The following is a 21,814-nucleotide window of genomic DNA, read 5'->3' as shown; positions in this document are numbered from 1 at the left end:
AATGGTACACAATGAGATACTTCTGTAATATGGTTTTGTCCTTGGAATTAAAAAGAAATATAAGACTAAGCTCTGTATTAAACATAGGTTAGCAAAAATTCAAGTTTCAGAATGGTAGAACATAGGTTTTTTCCACTCCTAAATGGGAAAAAAAATACAAATTTTGAATTGTGATGCGACACATAAGCAGATACAGACCGCACAAGGCGATGGAGCCACTACAGTATAAATTATTTTTCTTTGTTTCCTGAGTGGTGGGTAGGAGATTAGCAAATTAGTGAACAGAAATGGGCATATAGTGTAGATTGTTGGTCAAGAAGTATGTAAAGCGAGTAGTGGAAAGTTTATGTAATCAGTATCAAATATCTATCAATAATTGTGGTGTCGAATTTGAGTCTTGGCTCACATAGTCAAAGAAGGATGGGTAAAATGGACAAAAACTTGCTGAGAAAATGTGAACATGAATGGCTATGGAGGTAAGCAAGGTTCCATGAGATGGCTATAAGGCTGGCAATTATAACCTCAATAATTAAGAAACATGTAAACCGAAAGTGGGTCCATCTGAAAAGAGATAATAGAGGTGAATGGTTGTGTGTTGTAAGTAAGAAATGAATGCATTTATTAGAAGTTAGAAACATTGTTCATAAAGATAACATGAAGGAGAATCGCGTGAGATAGTATAGCTTGTACAGTTGAGGCCAGTATATTTGGAATTAAGAGTTACAGATCACAGTAATTGGAGTGATGATGACGAATTATAGGACTAGGCAGTTAAAATGGATGCAGTAGTTTTCAACTTAATCAAGGAGATGATTCTTAATATAGCTGAAGGAAGAAATGGATCGCATAGCCGGCTTCAAATATTTGAGGATGCTTTTTTTGTCGTCTAAGATTATTTTGGGATATGGATTAGTACTTGGATCACTGCGAAAGAAATATATGCCTTCCTGCCTGAGGGACCTTTCATTCTCCCATAAAGGAAGTTTACACATTTTAAACAGTCTCAAGTTAAAAACTTTGCGCCAGAAGAATCTCATTGTTCGTGGTGCTTGCATTTGATTAATTTAACTGTTTGTTCTTGAAAACAGGATCGAAAGATCTTAAGTATGACAAATAGCTGTTGCAGTACCAATTTCATGGATACAAGCAGAATTCTAGCAAATTTAAGAGCCTTTGTCGGTGGAATACTCATGCATCCAAGAGATATTTTAGATTTCCACTGTTTAAGATATAAGTTGCTTTAAGACAACAATTCTACTTTGTTCAATTTTTATTATCTGCTTGCATTTTTTCTCCAGGTGGAAAAGCTGGATGAAAATGAATGGCAGACTAAGTTGCGCCAACTGAATGAAAGTGGCCACAAGGAGCTGGTGGTTAAGCGGAACTTTGGGCATGACGGGCAGAATACTCTTGCAGAGATGGCTCGCCAGCACGGCCTTCATTTGTATGTTTTTTTTTTTTGCTTTCAATATTTTTTCATGCATTTTTTATAGCCCCTCAACATTCTGTTCTGTATACTACATATATCTCTATATTTTCTTTTCGCTGCTGCTGACTGCTAACCTGTACCTGTGACCAAAAGCAAAACATCATTGCCTATATTTAATTGAGATCTAGCTGAAATTAGCATGTTTTGTTATATCATCAATCACATTCTGCTCAAAATCGTTTGGAAAGCTAATGTTTCTTTCTTTTGGTTTACTCTTTGTATGGGAAAAAGCCATGCTTACAACAAAGGAAAATCTCTTGTTTTTAGCAAAGTTCCATTGCCAGATTATCGTGCAGATCTTGATGAACGACATGGATCAGCACAGAAAGAGGTGTGTTTCATGTGAACTTTTATTTATTTGGATATCATTAGACAATGGTAAGCATGTTCCCACGTTGCAGATTAATATGTCAACAGAGACCGAGAGAAGAGTTGAGAATCTTCTGGCAAAATCCATAGGAACATCAGGAATTATTGGTTCCAGTAGCACTTCCAGCCCTACCTCCAGTCAAGGAAGTAAACAGTCTTTGCCTAACATGGTTACAACAGATGGTGAATCAAGAGCACGATTGGGTGTTCCGAAGGAAAAGTTCAGTCTTGAGCTTAGAGACATGCAGATCTCCAAGAAGGTATATGCAAAGTTGCCAATGGCTTTTGATACACTTCTTACATTATGCTTCACTTCATCAAATTGTATTCAATTGTGCATAATCAATTAAATCTGGTTCTTTTCTTTTTCTTTTTCTTTTTTGGTTCAATCCAGTCCACTCCAAGCGCAAGAGCAATGCAGTCGTTTAGGGAAAAGTTACCAGCATATAAGGTTAAAGAGGAGTTTCTAAAAGCTGTGGCAGACAATCAGGTATCACATGTTTTAACGTAGTTTGCATCACATGTTATCTGGAATAACTGACTAAGCAAAGCGGTATATAATTTTTTTTCTTTTTGGTTTCTCATGCAACATTGTTCTTTAGAATAGCAAGCGTTTTCTTTCCCAAGAAAAAGGGGTTTTTGACTCGATTATCTCATTATGTTATACCCTTTTTATTCTGTCACACTGTAGGATGCCTCTGATGTGTATCTTGTCATTTCTTTGCTGTATAAATTCTGTAACATGTAACTTGATAATGGATTTTACAATTGCCCACTTTGGGGGGCATCAAGTGGTGTTCGGTGCACTTCTATTCTCCAAATAGTATGCCTTAATCCATAAGGTGACCATAGTATATGTAAGGGGTCTTTTGTTACATATGCTGTTTTACAACAACCATTCCAAATGGCATTGTGATGTAAATTGTAATGCTAGGAAAAGTATGAAGTGCAGACGGGTCGATGGCATTAAAAGTGTACCAAATGATGTTAGCCATTGGATCATTAGATTTCGAGATTCGTGCCCATATCTAATGGTTGACATCCTTTGTGTGCACATTTAATGCCATAATCATCCCTGTCGGATACTTTTTCGTAATGCTAATTGTAGTTCTCATAGACTTAGTCATCAAAAGCATAGCAAACAGCAAGTATGAATTTTTCCTGGTAGTCTACCAGGCAGGCAACACATACTTGCAATACCAAAAGACACCTTAAAATCTTCATACTCTTCTCAACTATAGCTGTGTTTTCATACTGTCAAGGAGATGTGTCACTCATGGTATCTCGGGTCATGATGTTGTGTCCTTTTCACTCTAGAGGTTGAGTCCTCTTGTTTCTAGCTGTTGTAGTTGATGGACGTTGTTGTGTCATATATTGTGTGTGATGTCTTATAATATATTATAATGAAAGTCTACCAAAAATGGCAAAGCTTAGTTTTTTTCCAAACCGACTTAGAGGTACTTAAGAGTTACCATTTTCATTTTTCTTATGATCAATTTTCATCAATTTTTGTATCACCAATCGTGCTTGTGGACTAGGATGTTGAAAGAGGATCAACTATGCAAAAAAAAAAAAAAAAGACTGCAGAAAAAATGAGAATGCCTGATGAATGTCTGGCAAAATGATGCAAGATATGATAAAAGTATAACTGTATACATATACCATGGTGGAGCTAGAAATTATTTAGGAGGAGGAAACTGCATTAAATTAGAAACATCCTTTAGTTAAATATAGGGTTCCTAACGTTGGTCCCGAGTAAATACCAATTTTTATGAGAAATTGATAGACGTTTGACTTGAAAACATTTATAGTGGTGATAATAGTTGGTTCATTATTGAAATATTGCCATAAAAGATATTATACCAAAATTTTCACGAAAGAAAATCTAGCTTATGCATTTTATGGAGATAGATGGACCTACATGCTTGGAGCATCCTCATTCACATGCTATCTTTAATGTCCACGTTGGATTATGGTGCCTGACACATGCCATATACATCTTCATGTATGAATTTTGGACAATTGCAGTGTCTGAAACTCGTTGTCCATGCTGGAGCATGTCATTTGTGTTCATGTCTATAATTGTAGGTTTTATTTTTTGGTTTGTCGAGGGAACTTCCCCATGATCCTTCGGACCATGGGTATCAAACCCCCGGGCATGGCTAAAGGGCACCCCTAACGCACAGCCTCAGGTATTCCACGAAATTAAATTTGTCAGGCGCTCCCTAGGAGAGTTGAACCTAAGACCTTGGAGTACTACTCACAGTGCAGCTTACCAACTCGGCTAGACCCTCGTGGGTATAATTGGAGGTTTTTAGTACCCTAAGAATCATTTTGTAAAGTATTGCTTCATTAATTCCATGTCATTTATTTAACAAAATTCTAAATCAAATGGCTTCAGTGAAACGTTCTCTAGAATTTTCAGGCAGCCTCTTTAATGTCTTTCATCTAAAAGTCGGTGGCCAACATTAGTTTAAGCTATACTGCAATAGTATTGAAAAGAGGAGCTTGAAATGTAGAAGACCCTGTCTCAGAGTTTTGATCTCAATATTCTGCAGAGTTGCAGTAGGGAGAAGTCTGCAATCAGATGTAACTATGTAAGTTGATAATACTTCTTTTAGGGAACTATCCTTTGATCTCTGGGAGAAGTATAAGACAAAAGCTAAAAGTATATGATAATGCCAGAATAAAAAGTGCACATCTAGTTTACTTTATATTTTTAATGTCTAACATAAACATGTTATGTAGGTTCTTTATCGATTTGAGGTGCCTCTGTTGGACACAGAGAAACCTTCTTGGTAGGAGTATGAAGTCTTGGGTATCTACTCAGTCATCCCTTTGTGTTTTAGGTCACTGGTGTAGCATAGTTAGCCAGCAGGAAGCCCTGTCACAGTAGGAAGCCCTGTCACAGTTTGAGCTCATGCAATATACTGCGGAGTCACAGTTGGCAAAATTTTGCAATCAGATGTAATTTGATAAAATTTATTTTCGGGAACAATTCCTTTGATATCTGAGACAAATATAAGACAGAAAGCTAAAAATATATGCTAATGCCAGAATAAAAATACATTTAGTTTGGTTCATATTTTTAATATGTCCAACATAAATATGTAATGTGGGTTCTTTATCCACTTGAGTTGCATCTGTTGGACACGGAAAAACCTTCTTCGTTAGAGTATAGATTCTTAGGTATCTACTCGGTCATCCATTTGTGTATTTGGATATCATAAGTTGTATCTCACTGGTATAGAATGTTGGATAAGAGCATAAACACTAGGTTGTGGATTCTGACCTAGGTTGCATGGGTACGGGTACGGGTACTGGTATGGACACGACAAATTTGTAAAAGGTAGGGTATGGGGACACATCATTATATATGCATGTTATGTATATTTATATATATTAAACTTAATAATTTATCTAAGATCAATATTGTTTTATCATTTACATAAGATTAATATATAAGAGATAGATGTGAAGTGTAGTGTACACATCCAAGAAGTGTATGACTGTTTTAAATTAGAACATGTATTGTATAATCGAGTATACGCCTGATAAACTTATGCATATATTTAAGAAGTGTCCAAGAGGTTTGGGTACGGGTACGGGTAGGTGTTGGGTACGGCTTCCCAATAGAAGTACCCAGGTAACTTGGATTCTGATTAACTTTTCCGCTTTAGAGTTACATTCGATAGAAGTACCCAGGTAACGTAGATTATGATTAACTTCTCCGCTTCCGAGTTACACGAATGTAATTATCTATAATACCATCAAGGCAGAAGCTTTTGCTTAAGAAGCTGCATACATGTTTGGATAAAGAAGCAGATATTGGTGTTGTTTCTTTCAGCTAATCTCGAGATTATACAAAGTCCTTGAAATTTTGCACTATTTGGATATCTAAATATCATGCCTTTTCTTTATGAATTCCCAAAATTTTGATGTTTTTACAATGACAAATCTGTACAGAATGCGTAGGGCTGTTTCTTCTTTGTGGTTTGTCCAAAATTTTGTTGTCTATATAGTCAGTGCATCAATAGATTCATTTTTTATTTTGATTGTGAAAAGCGTCTCTCTCTGGATCTGTTCTTAAGGTTCAAATGTGTTCTGAATCTTTTCTTATACTTTGAGCTGTAGGTATTGGTCGTTTCTGGAGAGACAGGGTGTGGAAAAACTACACAGCTACCCCAATTTATACTCGAGGAGGAAGTATCACATCTCCGTGGAGCAGATTGTAATATAATATGCACTCAACCGCGTCGTATATCTGCTATATCTGTGGCAGCAAGAATTGCTTCAGAAAGGGGTGAGAATCTTGGGGAGACTGTTGGCTACCAAATCCGTTTAGAAGCTAAGCGTTCAGCTCAGACAAGGCTTCTTTTCTGTACAACTGGGGTGTTACTTCGGAGACTGGTATTCAGATACTCTTGAGTTTACCATCTTTTATTGGTGAAATAAAGGCCATCTTTGCATTATGTTCATAACTTTCATAAAGACTATTGATCTTAACATCACATTTCTATTCTTTTACCTGTGAAATTCAAGTATAAGCCAATCCAAATGATTTTGGTTCTGTTTGGTTGGCAATTGGCGGATTCAGGCCCGAGCCTGGTGGATTTTATTTCAGGCCTAGTTTAGGGGTCCAAAGTGAAAAACAGGCCTGGCTCCAACCACTTGCATCTTGTTAAAGGAACCACATAGCTTTTAATGTAAACAATGTTTGGAAGACATTCAGCTAGAAATAGAATTTCATCAGTGGAACATCAGGATAAGAAAGAAAATAGCATGATCATAGCTATCTCATAAGTCATAACCAGCTCCAAGTCACAGTGGAGCTATTAGCTATAAACTAATAATAATTAACTCGTGTATCAAAGATCTAGTGGGTTCACTGATACAATTTTTAAAAATTATGAATTATACCAATGCGGACATAAACACTATGGGACACTTTGAAACAGTTTGAAACTTGAAGAACAATTGGAATTTGTTCATTGTGACTACTAAAATGCTATCTGAAAATTATCAGAATGTTAGTTGAACTATGAAAATGTTTTTTTAATCATTTACAAGAATTATATAATCTACATCCTAAGCACTTAGCATATCGTGGGATATGCCAGCCCAACATACATTTTGTACATGTTAATACTCTTGAACAAACAAATATATCGATAAGACCTCTGCGCCAAGTTATATTAACACATTTCAATAGATAAAAAGTTAACCATGATGGCCAATCTAATTTTAATTAGATTTAACACACAATTTAATTTTTTACTGCCGAAATAAATCAAAAAAACATCTAGATCCATCTATTGTAATTTAACTCTGATTTCCAAGCTGATCCATGGTTTTCACTTTTCACAGAAATGGCATGCCCCATCTATATAGAATTTCCTTTAACTGAGTAAACGGTTTCAACAAAGTCTTAAGATTTCTCTTAAATTAAACATTAGGTCAAGAAAAAAAACCTGACGCTTCTCGAAACACCTTTTCAAACAACAATTTATCCTTTGATACTTCACCTACCAATACCCCTCAGTTAAGTATGAAATGATGAATTACGGGAATTAGGCTAGTGTAAGAGCAAGAGGAAGGGATCAAGACAATTTGAGATGCGAGAGGTTGGTAAGGTTTGGAGGAGAATGTAGAATCTACTGAAAAGTATTCTCAACCACGAGAAATGAAGATATATCTGTTAGGAAAATGATATTAGTATGTGATATAGAGAAATGTGTTCGGGGAAAAGATGTTAATATGCTATTGGTTCGAAGAAATTTCTATACACTTCAAAATACTGAATATATTAAAATATGTAACTATATTTGTTCGGAAAAATACTTCAAACCTTCAAATCAGTTGAAAAATAATTATCATAAAACTAATTATGATTAGATACATGAACCTTTATTTATGTTTCAGTTTTATGAAATTACAATGAATTTACAGATGCAAACTGCCGTGATCTTTATGTTATTGACAGACAACTACCAGGAACTTTCGGGAAAATACCTCAAATGATTTGCACTTGATATTGCTTATCATTTATCTGACAGGTTCAGGAACCTGATCTGGGTGGTGTCAGTCACTTATTGGTGGATGAAATTCATGAAAGAGGCATGAATGAGGATTTTCTCATCATAATTTTGCGTGACCTTCTTCCCCGGCGACCAGACCTTCGCCTAATTCTAATGAGTGCCACCATAAATGCTGACCTATTCTCTAAGTACTTTGAAAATGCACCGACTATCCATATTCCGGTACTAGAATATTTTATTGAACTGTCTTCTACTATTTCCTATCATGGTCATTATTATTATTGTTGTTTTTATTATCTTTTGTTCACTTTTTGCCCAGGGGTTGACATTTCCTGTTGCTGAGATGTTTCTCGAGGATGTTTTGGAGAAAACTCATTACAAGATCGTATCAGAGACTGACAATTTTGTAGGCGGCTCAAGAAGAAGAAGACAGCTATCTTCGAAAAGTGACCCATTGACTGAAATGTTCGAGGTAAAACTGAAAAGCTAGATTGGCTTCTATTTCCTTTGTCTTCATACCTAACCTTTCAAGTATTATGTTTTGTAACAGCAGCTTTTCTCTTTTGCAAACTGTCCTTTTTTTGCCGTTTCACCCAATGCTTTTGTGTAGCGGATTTATATTTCCTTTATTGTCTGATGCCGACCCTAGAAACTTGGAAAGGGGTAATACCACAACTCAGCTGCTGCAACATGGGTGGCAATAGCTGGGCATGTTCCCTTCATGCTAATTTTTGATTGAAAAAACTTGTATAGATGGAGATGATCTTTCTGTGGAAGCCCTTTATTCAGCGTAGTGAAGGCTGGGGACTGTGATGCCATACTCTGCGTGTTTATTTGTTTTGTGCTTTCGATGACTCCTTAGTAATAAACTCTTTCGAAGATGGATATTCCTATTATCAGTTGTATGTGCTTGTCTTTCAGCTTTAACATAATGGTGGGGTTCTCTTTTTCTGGAATTGCTTTTGTAAGTATTGGGTCTCTCAGATGATCCTTCTTTTGGTTCAAAGAGAAATTGAACACGTTATATGGATTTTCGTGCTAACTTTGCTGCTTCTTGATTGTTGGCATATCATAGTTCTTTACTGCAGCCATGCTTCTTTATCTGCTTTAAGCAGTTCCTCGTCCACTTGTTTGCCCTTATTTCTTATATTTCTAATTTTGTGCTTTCAAGCTACACTTCCTTACATGCTGTCAAACATCTTTTAAACATGAAGATAATGATTACAAGTATTTCAATTTAATTAGTTTTTTCAAACCTTAAGAGGAACACTGCATATTTTATAGGTTACGAAATCCAGGCTTTAATGGGCAATTCAATATTTTTTGTTTCAACCTCTCTCTGCAATTTGGATGTTTTCCTGCATTAATTAATTGCAATATAATTTTTTTCCTGATGTAGGATGTTGATATCAACAATCAATTCAAAAGCTACAGCATATCTACACGGCAGTCTCTTGAGGCCTGGTCTGGTGCACAGTTAGATTTGGGTCTTGTAAGTAATTAATCTCTTAGCAGGATTGTGGCATGCTATTGTACATTTGTACCTTGGTGAATATTGCAATCAACTCTTTATTTACAATTAACTTATACTAGATTTGGCCAAAAATCCTAGAAAATTAGTTGTCTGTATCAGACCACATATATGAGTATTTGGCTTTTCACTCTGGTTGCAGTGCTGATGGATATTTTTTATAGCATAGCTTTGAAGTTGATATGCCAGTCCTACACACCTTGATGAACTGCAGCAAATCTAGTTCCCAAATTGATGAGACTTGATCCATGTTATAGCATATTTCTTTTTAGAATTTGTTAAGAGAGAAAATCAGAGGTCCACCTTTTCATTCATCCACAAGGGTTTATATAGGAGTACATATGGGTAATAGGTTAATGGGTTAATGTGCCCTGACCCGATAACCCAAATACTAATTCTAACACTCCCCCTCAAGCTGGAGCATTTATATCAACCATGCCCAGCTTGTTACATAGGATGAAAACACCTTAGGTGATGTAGCTTTAGTGGGAATGTCAGCTAACTATTCTGCATACGGAGTGAACTGAAGAGAGATCACTTTCTTTTCCCAAGCATCTCTAACAAAATTACAATCAACTTCAATGTGCTTAGTTCTCTCATGAAATACTGGATTCTTTGCAATATAGATAGCGGACTGGTTATCACAATGCATAGGCATAGGGTCAGGCTGAGTAAAACCAAACTCTGTCAACAGCTTCTGCAACCATATCATCTCACACGCAGTGTGAGCCATAGCTCTGTATTCTGCCTCTGCACTAGATCGAGAAATTACATCTTGTTTCTTGCTCCTCCAAGTAACCAGATTTCCTCCAATAAAGGTACAAAATTCAGAAGTAGATTTCCTATCTCCTATGTCTCCTGCATACCCAGCATCAGAAAAGGCAGAGATGTGTAAATGTTCATGTTTCTTATATAATAATCCTTTTCCAGGACATCTTTTAACATAAGCTAAAATCCTCAGAGCAGCAGTCCAGTGAACCTTTCTAGGTTTATGCATAAATCTACTCAGTACTCCCACTGCAAAGGTAATATCAGGCCTAGTCACAGTAAGATAGATCAACTTTCCAATCATTCTCCTATATTGACCTGCATCATCTAGGAGAGGACTATTATCATGCTACAGATCCACATTCACCTCCATTAGAGTGCTTGCTGGCTTACACCCTAAAAGGTCTATTTCTTCTAACAAATCCAATACATATTTCCATTGAGATAGAAGCAGACGGCCTGTTTGATATGCAATCTCAATCCTAAGAAAGTATTTGGGTTTTCTCATATCTTTGATCACAAAGTGACGTGAAAGGTACTCCTTAGTCTCTGCTAAGACAGCAAGATCACTCCCAGTTAGCAGGATGTCATCAACATATACTGTCAGAATCACCAAACCAGATTTAGTGCTTCGGATGAAGATTGAGTGATTAAACTGACATCTTTTAAAACTGACACCAGATATAGCAGTACTAAATTTCTTAAACCATGCACGTGGACTTTGTTTGAGATCATAAATCGTATTTTTAAGCCTACAGACATTATTCTCTTCCTGAGCAACATACCCCGGAGGTTACTCCATATAAACTTCCTCTTGCAAGTCTCCATACAATAAAGCATTTTTAACATCCAGCTGAAACATGATCCAGTCCAGATTAATAGCCATAGAGAAAAGTAGGCGAATAGAATTAAGACGAGTAACGGGAGAGAATGTCTCAAGATAGTTGACCCCATAGGTTTGAGTATAATAACCCTTAGCAACAAGACGAGCTTTATAGCGATCAACCGAACCACCTGTGCGATACTTCAAGATATAAACCCACCGACAGCCAACTACCGTAACACCCGTAGGAAAAAGTACAAGATCCCAAGTCCCTCTAGAAACAAATGCATCCGTCTCCTCATTTATGGCCTGTTTCCTTACAGGAACTAACGCGGCCTCATATGACTTGGGTAGAGATATAGAGGACAAGGACAAAGCAAACTGACGAGAAGAGGGAGAAAGACGGTCATAGGAAACAAAATCAGATATAGGATGATTAGTACAAGACCATTTACCTTTTCGATGAGCAATTGAAATATCTAGAGCAGAAAGATTAGAAGGGGGCAGACTTGCAACGGGAGATGACTGTTCGGCAGGAGCAAAGAGGAGCAAAAACTTTTGGATGGCGACAATACGTCAGTAGTGACGGTGGTGCATGTGGCACAATAGAGGCATCATGTAATCCTGAAGAAAATTCGTCAGCAGAAGGAATGAAAGCAGGCAATGGAACAGTAGTAGGAGCACTAGACGGAAGAGGCACAGATGGATTGACAGTTGGAGATGAACTAGTCGAAGAGAAGTATGGAACTGACTCAAAAAAAAAACATCTGCGGACACAAAATACTTCATGATGGATGGATTATAACACTGATAACCTTTTTGAGTGCGCGAGTATCCTACAAAGACACTTAATAGATCGGAGAGATAATTTATCTAATCCCGGAGATAAATCCTAAACAAAACAGGTACAACCAAAAACACGAGGAACCACAGAAAATATTTGTTTATCAGGATAAAGACATGTGAACGATATTTTACCATTAAGAACAGAAGAGGGCATCCTATTGATCAGGAAACATGCACTCAGAACAGCATCAGATCACAAATACTTTGGAACATTCATATGTATCATCACGGTTCGAGCAACATCTAAAATGTGTCTACGCTTCTTCTCAGCAACTTTATTTTGTTGTGAAGTGTGATAGCATGAAGTTTGATGGAGAATACCTATATTTGCACAAAAATGAGAGATATCATTTTTTATGTATTCCAAGGCATTATCGGTACGAAGGATATGAATAGAGGTGGAAAACTGTTTTTTGATTTTATTGTAAAATATTTCGAGAACAGATGAAACCTCAGATCTCTCTGTTAAAACATAAAGCCAAGTCATGCGAGAGAAGTCATCAACAAAGATAATAAAATATCTATAACCTCTTACGGAAGATATATGACAAGGATCCTAAATGTTAGAATGGACTAACTCAAACGCAGAACTGCTGCGTTTATCAACACGACTCTGATAGGTAGCACGATGGTGCTTACCCAATTCACAAGACTCACAACCTAAAGAAGAGACAAAAGACTCGATAGAAATGACTGACCGAAGTTTCGATAACGATGGATGACCAAGGCGTTGATGCCATAGTAAAGAATGATGAGACTTTTCTGCAACAAGACTAGTAGTGGGCGTATTGTCATTCAAATAGTACATGCCTCCTCTCTCATGCTCCGAACCAACCTTCATCCCAGTTGTTAGGTCCTGAAAAACAAATGAGAAGAAAAAAATATGACTTTACAGTTATGTTTTGTGAACTGACTGATGGACAATAAACTAACAGGGAACTTGGGAAGATATAAAATATCAGTAAGAGTCAACGATGAAGTAGCATGAACTACTCCATCACCAAAAACTGGAGAGTATGTCCCATCAGCGATCCGGACCGATGGAAACTTGTCAGAAAGGTTTAAGGAAACAAAGTGGTCCTTTATACCTGTCATATAAGAAGAGATGCCAGAATCTAATATCCATGATCTGTGAGGAGAGGAAATGTAGGCATCCTACCTGAAGAGGATGCATGAGTAGCAGATCTGGGAGAGATCGAGTTGACGTAATCAGTCAAATTTAGCTTGAGAAATTTGAACTGTGGATGAAGCGGAAGTAGTAGTGGTAGGAGAAGCAGCAGATGTAGTATCAGCTATTTGGGCCCATGCAGGACGATCAAATTTTTCCCAGCATTTCTCAGATATATGATTAGTTCTTCCACAATGGTGACATTGGCGCAGATTCCTATCTGAGTCAATTTGTCTTCCACCAAAAGAGTCTCGTCCTCCCCTTATGTCACGGTCACATCCACGATCACAACCTTGACCTCTATCACGTCCGAAGAACATAGCAGACTGGTCAAGAGACGGAGTAGACGTTGAGGCAGCAAAATCTCCAATAGTTACCTGCATAACTCTTGAGAAAGTAGTAGTCAAAGAAGGAATAGTATCTCCTCCTAGTATTTAGTCCCGCACTTGAGACTGTAAAGTGGGACTCAGACCCGACAAGAAATTGAACACTGCAAGGTCCCTACGATATCCCAACAGTGTTGGTGCATCCGTAACAACGGACTGATGCATCTCTAATTCATTGATCAGACTTTTCAGCTCACCAAAGTATTCAGGTACAGAGCAATCGCCCTGTTGAAGGGAGAAAAAACGTTCATACAATTCGAACACACGTGATGCATTTTTCTCATCCCCGTACATAATTTTTAAAATTTTCCACATCTCCTTAGCAGTGTTCGAGAACATGACACTGCTACTGATCTGGGCTTCCATGCTATTAAGGAACCAAGTCATCACATAACAGTCAACAGAGATCCATGCGGGATACGTAGGATCAGTAGAAGCAAGAGGAGGGGCCAGAAGATGAGCTAATTTGTTCTGAGCTCCAATGAAGATGCGAAAGGCCTGAGCCCAAAGAAGATAGTTTGTGTCATTTAACTTCACAGTGGTTCCCAATACGACTTTGGGTGCAGAGATCTCAGCAATAGTAGGGGTAGTAGCAGCAACAGAAGATATATCAGATCCTGTCAATGTTACAGAACAAGATACAGTAGCAGGAGGATCACAATCTTCTTGTATAAAACCCGAAGGTTTAAAACAGAAACCCGAGGGTTAGAATAGAACCCGAAGGTTAGAACCTGGGTTAGAACCCGAAGGTTAGAGAAAAAAAACCAAGGTCGGGTTAGAACCCGAAGGTCAGTTTTCAGGAACCCGAAGGTTAGTGTTCATAAACCCGAAGGTTAGAGATCTCATCCAAGAGATTTTTTTGTATTGTTTTCTTTTTTTTTTGTTTTTTTTTAAATTTGTGTACACTTTTACACCCTCATCAAAGGCCTAACAACAAGGACCCAAATACAAACAACAACCAGGCCCTACAACAAAGGCCCAAATACAAATAGGAAAAGAAAAATAAAATGAAAACAACAGCAGCAAAAACAAAAATGGCAGCAACCAGGCCCAAGCTCAAACTGCAAAAAAGAGAAAAAGGAGCTCCGCAGGATGATGACGACCTCCTCGAGGATCTTCTTGTTGGTGTGGAAGTCGAGGGTCATGCGCGAGTAGTAGCGCTCGATGACTTGGCGGGAGGATTTCATCACTATTTTTGTGCAGACGCGACCCATGTCTGAGGATTTAGGGTGTGGGTTTGGGGATTTCGCTCGCACGCCGGCTGCTGATGGCTGAAAGACGACAACAACGACTCAAAAAATGAGGATCTGCAGGACGGTGAACTCCAGAGCGGCGGCTAGGGTTCGGCAGATTGGTTCGGAGCTACGGCGAAGACGAGGATCGGTGAAGCTTGGGCGGCGGAAGATCGCGACGAAGATTTGGATCTAGGTGAAGAAAACGAGCGGGTTAGTTTCTTTCTCTCTTTTTTTCTTTTCCCGTGGAGAGGCGGCAGCTGAAAAAAAGGTAGGGTTAGGGTTACCGCTCTGATACCATGTTAAGAGAGAGAAAATCAGATAGTCCACCTTTTCATTCATTCACAAGGGTTTATATTATATAGGAGTACATATGGGTAATAGGCTAATGGGTTAATGGCCCTGACCCGATAACCCAAATACTAATTCTAACAGAATTGTTGCTGAAGCTTTGTCTGGCTTAAGTTGTTACTTTTATTTGTTGCTTATATTGTTATGAATTTACACATATGTTTGCTTTAACCTTATATTTCTTTGAATTGTACAAATTGATCATGTATCTTTAGCGGACATTTTTGCATGTTTGTTTCCAGTTCACATAAGATGAGAATCCTTTCAGCTTTTATTTTATAACTAAGGTCTGTGTAACTCGAGGCACAACTTCTCTTGGGAGTGATCCAAGTGTCTTAAACTAGTTTTTGCACCATAGATTTCTTTCTCCAAATTTGTAGCCATTGGACTTAACTGGTCTATATATGTTCTTGGTTGTTTTCAGAGTTTGATACCAATTTTTAAAGGGTTTACACCATATGGTAGCCAGACATGTTGGCCAACCTTAAGGAAATTTTCTTGATTTTATTGTGCTTCACTCTATGACCTTCTGCAACCCTTCGTTCCAACTTTTTGGGTGGGCCACATTAATGCTTTTATGCAACTTGGAGTTTTGAATATTCTAAGGGCCAGTTCTACACTGACCCAGTGTTGATTGAAAAAGAGTTGACTTGTCATGACTGCAAATATATGTTTGTCTAATTATATACAGCATATATAACCTGCCATTTTCTGCTTTTATATCTCTCTTTTTTTTATAATACTGTTGTAGAATTTGATTTTATATTTGTTTACTTGAACTTTTAAGGTGGAAGCAACAATCGAGTATATTTGTCGGAATGAAGGGGATGGAGCAATTCTTGTCTTCCTTACCGGTTGGGATGAAATATCCAAGTTGCTTGAAAAGATTAAAGCAAACACTCTTCTTGGAAATTCTAGCAGGTTTCTTGTTCTTCCGTTGCACGGTTCAATGCCCACTGTGAATCAACGTGAAATATTTGATAGACCTCCAAGTAATATGAGGTGAGTACTCTTTTTCTTGAATTTAAACATTTTTAAGTTTATTGAGTTTAAACTTTAATGATAAGCACATCAAAATATGTGAATGTTTTGACGTAGAAATCCTCTTTTATATGTAGTTAGATATACATTTATCTATTTTCTCCTCAGTTGCAGGCAACAAAGAATTTTAATAATCCTAATTTAAGCCCAGCTAGATGACCTTTTAGTTTTCATCATTTCTTTCCTCTATGAATTAGTTTGACAATCAAGTTCATAATCTTTACTCCTGTAGCCTTGGAAGCCTAGGTTAACAGCAAGCAGTAAAGATGATAAGCATATTAGTTTGACAATCAAGTTCTTAATCTTTGCTCCTGTAATCTAGAAGCCCTAGGTTAAACATCAAATTCTAAAAGTAAGTGTGAACATGAATTTCCAATAGATTTCACCAAATGTAGAAATAAAGAGGGTTCTAGCATGTAAACAGGATATCACAGTTGGAAGGAAAAGAAATTAAATAGCCATCTGAAAGTAGTCCTGTTTAATATGTTTTACATTATCAATTTGTAAAATCAAGATAGGCAGGAACATGGTTTTCATACGATTCCACCAAATCTAGAAATTAACAGGGTTCTAGATTGGAAATGCTGGAAAATTGGATATGGTAGCTGGAAGGCTATGAAATTTGACAGCCATGAGAAAATAGTCTTGTTTGTAATGTGTTTTACATTATCAAAATTTTTAGTCCATATGGAGCATATCTACTCTTATTGCAAATTACTAAGCATCCCCTAGTTATCAATGATACAGATATAATTTTTTCGATGGAATCCGTATCAGTGATAGTTTTTAAATTACTAATTCATCTTTGTCTCATGTCAATGGTTGCAGGAAGATTGTCTTAGCAACCAATATTGCTGAAAGCAGTATTACCATAGATGATGTTGTGTATGTCATAGACTGCGGAAAGGCAAAGGAGACAAGTTATGATGCTTTGAATAAGTTGGCATGTCTATTGCCATCATGGATATCAAAGGCTTCGGCACACCAGGTAAGTTAGCTTAAACAAGAGCATAGGTGATTGACTGTCAATTGATTTGTCTAATTATGGGATCTTTCATACAGAGACGAGGGCGTGCTGGCCGTGTTCAGCCAGGAGTGTGTTACAGGCTGTATCCGAAACTTGTTCATGAAGCAATGCTCCAATATCAGTTACCTGAAATTCTCAGAACCCCCTTGCAAGAACTTTGCCTAAATATCAAGAGCCTACAGTTGGGTGCTGTTGCCACATTTCTAGCGAAGGCACTACAGCCTCCTGATCATCTTGCTGTTCAGAATGCAATTGAACTTCTCAAAACAATAGGGGCTTTAGATGAAATAGAAGAACTCACTCCTCTTGGTTGGTGATAGTATATATTAGTGGTTTTGCAGTAATATATAAATAGGGATTATAATAGATAGGGTTCTTTGTATATATGCCCTTAGGTTGCATATATGCAAAACTCCCCCCAAATCATCAACTTTGGAGGTAAAAATAAAAAATCACCGAATCCACAAACCATCAGCTTTGATGGATTGATTTGCAAATGCAATGTAATAATATCAACAAGTCAAATATTTACTCACCATAGTTGTTTTGAGGGTGTTTTCCCCCTCTCCCAAAGTTGGTATTTTGGGGGTAGTTTTGTAAATACTTAGCTTTGGGTGGTAGTTAAGAAAATACGTGTGATTTTTAAGGACATATATTACATATAAAACAATCTAATAATGATATGGATGTTTCTTTCTTTCTGGTCATTTTTCTCATGACTTCTTTCTGACTTTTTTCTGTAATAATTAAAATAGGTCATCACCTTTGTATGCTGCCTTTGGATCCCAATATTGGAAAGATGCTACTCATGGGATCCATATTCCAGTGCCTGGATCCAGCTCTGACAATAGCTTCTGCTCTTGCACACCGCGACCCATTTGTTCTACCAATAAACAGGAAAGAGGAAGCTGACAGTGCAAAAAGATCATTTGCTGGTGATTCTTGCAGGTGAGCCTAGCCATTCCACTTATTTTAACTTTCACAACTTACATAAACATGTAAGAAATAAACTTAATAGATCTTATAAAGTTCATTTCTGTAGTTAAAATCTTCTCTAATTGACTGCTAACGGTTTGCAGTGATCATATTGCTCTTCTGAAAGCTTTTGATACATGGAAAGATGCAAAGCGTAGTGGAAGAGCTCGTGATTTTTGTTGGCAAAACTTTTTATCACCTATGACACTGCAGATGATGGATGACATGCGAGGCCAGTTTCTTGATCTTTTGTCAGACATTGGCTTTGTTGACAAAGCTAAAGGAATCAAGGTATGATCTTCAGGTTCTTCTGTTCATAAATTCGTCCCAATCAATGTGTGGCATCCTGTTAGTGTATGCATTTCACTACACAAGTTTGGTCGTGCTGTTTGCTAACTGATTCTTCTAGATTTGATTGATTGTAAGTCTCATTATATACAGCAGTTACAGCGGTTATGTTTCTCTTTCTGTCTAGATTCACTAGATGATTAAATCTTTACGTTTCTTGTTAAACTTCACTTTCAGTTGCTAAATTTCTTCATTGGACCATAAATACTTTTTAAAATTTCTTGTCCCTGTGCGTATTAGGTTAGCATAAAATTATGATGGAATTGCATTTCTTTCAAAACTTTAATTGTTAAATTTCTTAATAGGTCTATAGAATATTAAGTTTCTGAACCTTACGTGTATTGGGTTTTCATAAATTGATAACAGAATTACATTTCTCAGCTCTTTGCTGTCTTTGTGCAATTTCTTTTTGTGTGGTACTAAGTATATATGCCTTCTTATTTTCATATATCCCAGGCATATAACCACTATGGGCATGATATGGAAATGATTTCTGCTATTCTATGTGCTGGGCTTTACCCTAATGTCATCCTGTGCAAAAAAAGAGGGAAGAGGACAGCATTCTACAGTAAGGACGTCGGGAAAGTGGACATCCATCCTGCTTCTGTGAATGCAGGGGTCCACTTGTTTCCTCTGCCCTACTTGGTTTACAGTGAGAAGGTGAAAACTACGAGCATTTATATCAGGGACTCAACTAACATATCAGAGTATGCTTTGCTTCTTTTTGGAGGCACACTCAAGCCAAGCAAAACTGGGGAGGATATCACAATGCTAGGAGGCTATCTTCATTTTTCTGCACCAAAAAGTGTGATACAACTGATTCAGGTATTACAAGCTTCAACTGCACTCTAATATCTCTGCTCCAAATGCTCATTCACTAAGAGGGCAGATTCTATCACAACAACGCAACAGAATGAGGCGATCTATACCATTCATGTGTGGTCGGGGGTTAAATGGGGATTTTAACTCTTCTATTTGTGGTGTAGACCGCCTCATTCGTACAAGGGTAGTTCTGATTGGATCCTTATGCATTTACTAACAGTAAAATTATGCCAAAGGCTTGTTAATGGTTGGTTATGTTTCTGCGTGGGTGATTTTTTCAATTGAGGAACAACCTTTCACCACTATTACATTCTTATACAAAGTTATAGATTAATGAGAATGAGATTTACTAATGCCTTTATGGTCCTTACTTTGCTATTTAATTTAAGGGTTAATTCCAGGCATGCTTCCTGTAGTATGGTACTGTGCTCGCATTTGGTTTTCAGTACTTACACTGTCTGAATCTCAGATGGCACTACTTTTACCCTCAAATAAGATGATTTTGTCCTTTTTTCAGAGGGCAAAAGACACATTTTAGTATGATTCCTACATGACATCTCAGCGTTACTTCAGGGGATACAAGTGGTTATATAACCTCAATAGAACAAGAGAATGGTTGTAACCCTTTAATTCAATGAAGGATCCATGATTTCACGCGCATACGCGTGCGCGAAAGGTTCATGATTCTGTAACCAAAGATTTGTGCTGAAGGGTCTTATTGTTTTTGTTGTCGTCGTCGTTGTTGTTGTTCTTGTATGTAATATCTGATATGAGTTTTTCCTAACAGAGATTGAGAGGGGAGCTCGATAGACTTCTTCAAAGGAAAATTGAGGAACCACGACTAGATGTCTACTCAGAAGGAAAGGGTGTTGTTACTGCAGCTGTTGAACTGTTGCACAGCTGAAAGTTTTTATTATTGGTATATAGATCAATCTTCTAACGGTTCTTGTTAAAGAGTAGTAGTACTGGCTCCCTAATTGCTGGTCATCATCTGAGAATTTATTCTCACCTTTGCTTTAGAGTCCTCCGGAAGTAGTACACGCGAGGCACATTTTTGTTGATTGCCCAAGTGTAAGCCTATTTATTGTAACAATTATTTATATATGTATTTATAGAAATGTTATGTTATGCAATAAATATTATCCCTCTTTAGGATTTAATGCTAACAAGTTCTATTCATAGAGGTTATGCAGTGGCAACCTGAAATTACCAGCTTCAAGTCTTCGTTTTGTTTGACATGGCCTTTACTTCACGTCTATGGAATCCTCAGTCCTATCCAGTGCAACATGGAACGTGACTCTTCTATGCTATCGGAATCCCGAACAAGTTAGAAATCTACAGGCAAGTTTAACCTGTTAAATTGCACTTATATACCCTATTGTTTCATCTACTTTTCACTTATATACCCTTACTTGTTTTTGGTAGCTAGAAAATACCCTGAAGTTCTTATATTCCCTCACTTATTTTTGGTAGCTCTTATATGCCCTGAAGTTATTAAAAATTGCATTTAAATACCCTAAAATTTTTAAATATGGCACTTAAATGCCATATAGCTTTTAGAACTTGCACTTAAATACACTCAAGTTTGCATAACTGAGGGTATTTATGTGCGAGTTTTAAAAACTTTAGGGTATTTAAGCGTTAGTTGTAAGAACTTTATGGTATTTAAGTGCTATTTGTAAAAGCATAAGGGTATTTAAGTGCCACTAAAAAAAGTGAGGGTATATAAGTGCAAGTTTAAAAAACTTTGGAGCATTTCTTTGCTACCAAATACAAGTGACTATATAATTGAAAAATAGTTGAAACCATAGGGTATATTTAAGTGCTATTTAGCTCAAGTTCATGTGATTGTAATTCTCATACAGTTGGGATGTAAGAAGAATTGTTCTCTCGAAATGAAATGCTTAACCCTACAAATTTATACTGAAGCTAAACAAAGACATCAATTTGATTTCACATTCTGAGGAATTCTAGGCTTCACTTAGCAATGCTGATCCTTTCATGCACATGCAGGCAAACTGTTAAAAAAAACAGTCCCTGGGAGAACTAGATTTCAAAGACCTTTTGAAGAAACCATGCATGCCCTTACTTAAATCATTGATGAGAATACAGACTGATAATAGTAGAAAGTATAAACTTGCAAAACGGTTTTCTCATATTATTGGATTATAATAGTATTATTTTCTTTTAAGAAAAAAGATTTACAGCGATAATAAATGAGAAAAGAAAACTAATATTCACTGGTTAACATGAAACGTATATAAAGGGAGCCCAAACCTTAGGAAGTGAAAGTAAAAAAAAAACAGAAAGACGAGCTCCCTTTGTTATAAAGGATCCCGGCTTGCTTCTTATTCTACTGCTTTCACAAAGATTTACTCTATTTCAGCCACATAAATATCTGTGGTGCTGGTATCTTCAAATCCAAGTGATTTTTTAATTTTTGACCAAATCCTCTCCAATTCAGTGGTAATTAAAAAGGGTCTGATTAACTCAATCATTATCATATATATTCAAGTTTAAGGGTTGAAATTATGCCACATAAAATTTCCGCTATTGTCGTGAAAAACACCTTTGTCTTGAAAACCACAAACTCAAAAACC

At 37.0% G+C, this 21,814-nt stretch overlaps 1 protein-coding gene across 1 annotated transcript; it reads left to right on the top strand.

Annotated features, from left to right (window-relative positions):
* On the top strand, positions 1,289-20,393 carry LOC109836400 (DExH-box ATP-dependent RNA helicase DExH1). Its single transcript, XM_020404288.1, has 15 exons — positions 1,289-1,444; positions 1,721-1,820; positions 1,891-2,118; positions 2,253-2,348; positions 5,993-6,268; positions 7,915-8,118; positions 8,216-8,368; positions 9,296-9,388; positions 15,789-16,003; positions 16,871-17,030; positions 17,105-17,378; positions 17,825-18,017; positions 18,149-18,335; positions 18,849-19,217; positions 20,002-20,393. Exons 1-15 carry the CDS (start codon positions 1,419-1,421, stop codon positions 20,116-20,118), a joined length of 2,691 nt encoding a protein of 896 aa, XP_020259877.1. The 5' UTR covers positions 1,289-1,418; the 3' UTR covers positions 20,119-20,393.

The sequence above is a fragment of the Asparagus officinalis genome, chromosome 4, assembly GCF_001876935.1.
Source record: "Asparagus officinalis chromosome 4, Aspof.V1, whole genome shotgun sequence".
Classification (NCBI taxonomy): domain Eukaryota; kingdom Viridiplantae; phylum Streptophyta; class Magnoliopsida; order Asparagales; family Asparagaceae; genus Asparagus; species Asparagus officinalis.
Note: the sequence above shows the minus strand (reverse complement) of the source record. Positions and strands in the feature narration are given on the sequence as shown.

Coding starts and splice junctions, on each gene's coding strand:
- LOC109836400 (XM_020404288.1), top strand. CDS start 1,419: ATGGCTCGCCAGCACGGCCTTCATTT. Junction 2,119..2,252: donor ACATGCAGATCTCCAAGAAG/GTATATGCAAAG, acceptor GGTTCAATCCAG/TCCACTCCAAGCGCAAGAGC. Junction 17,379..17,824: donor AGAAGAACTCACTCCTCTTG/GTTGGTGATAGT, acceptor TAATTAAAATAG/GTCATCACCTTTGTATGCTG.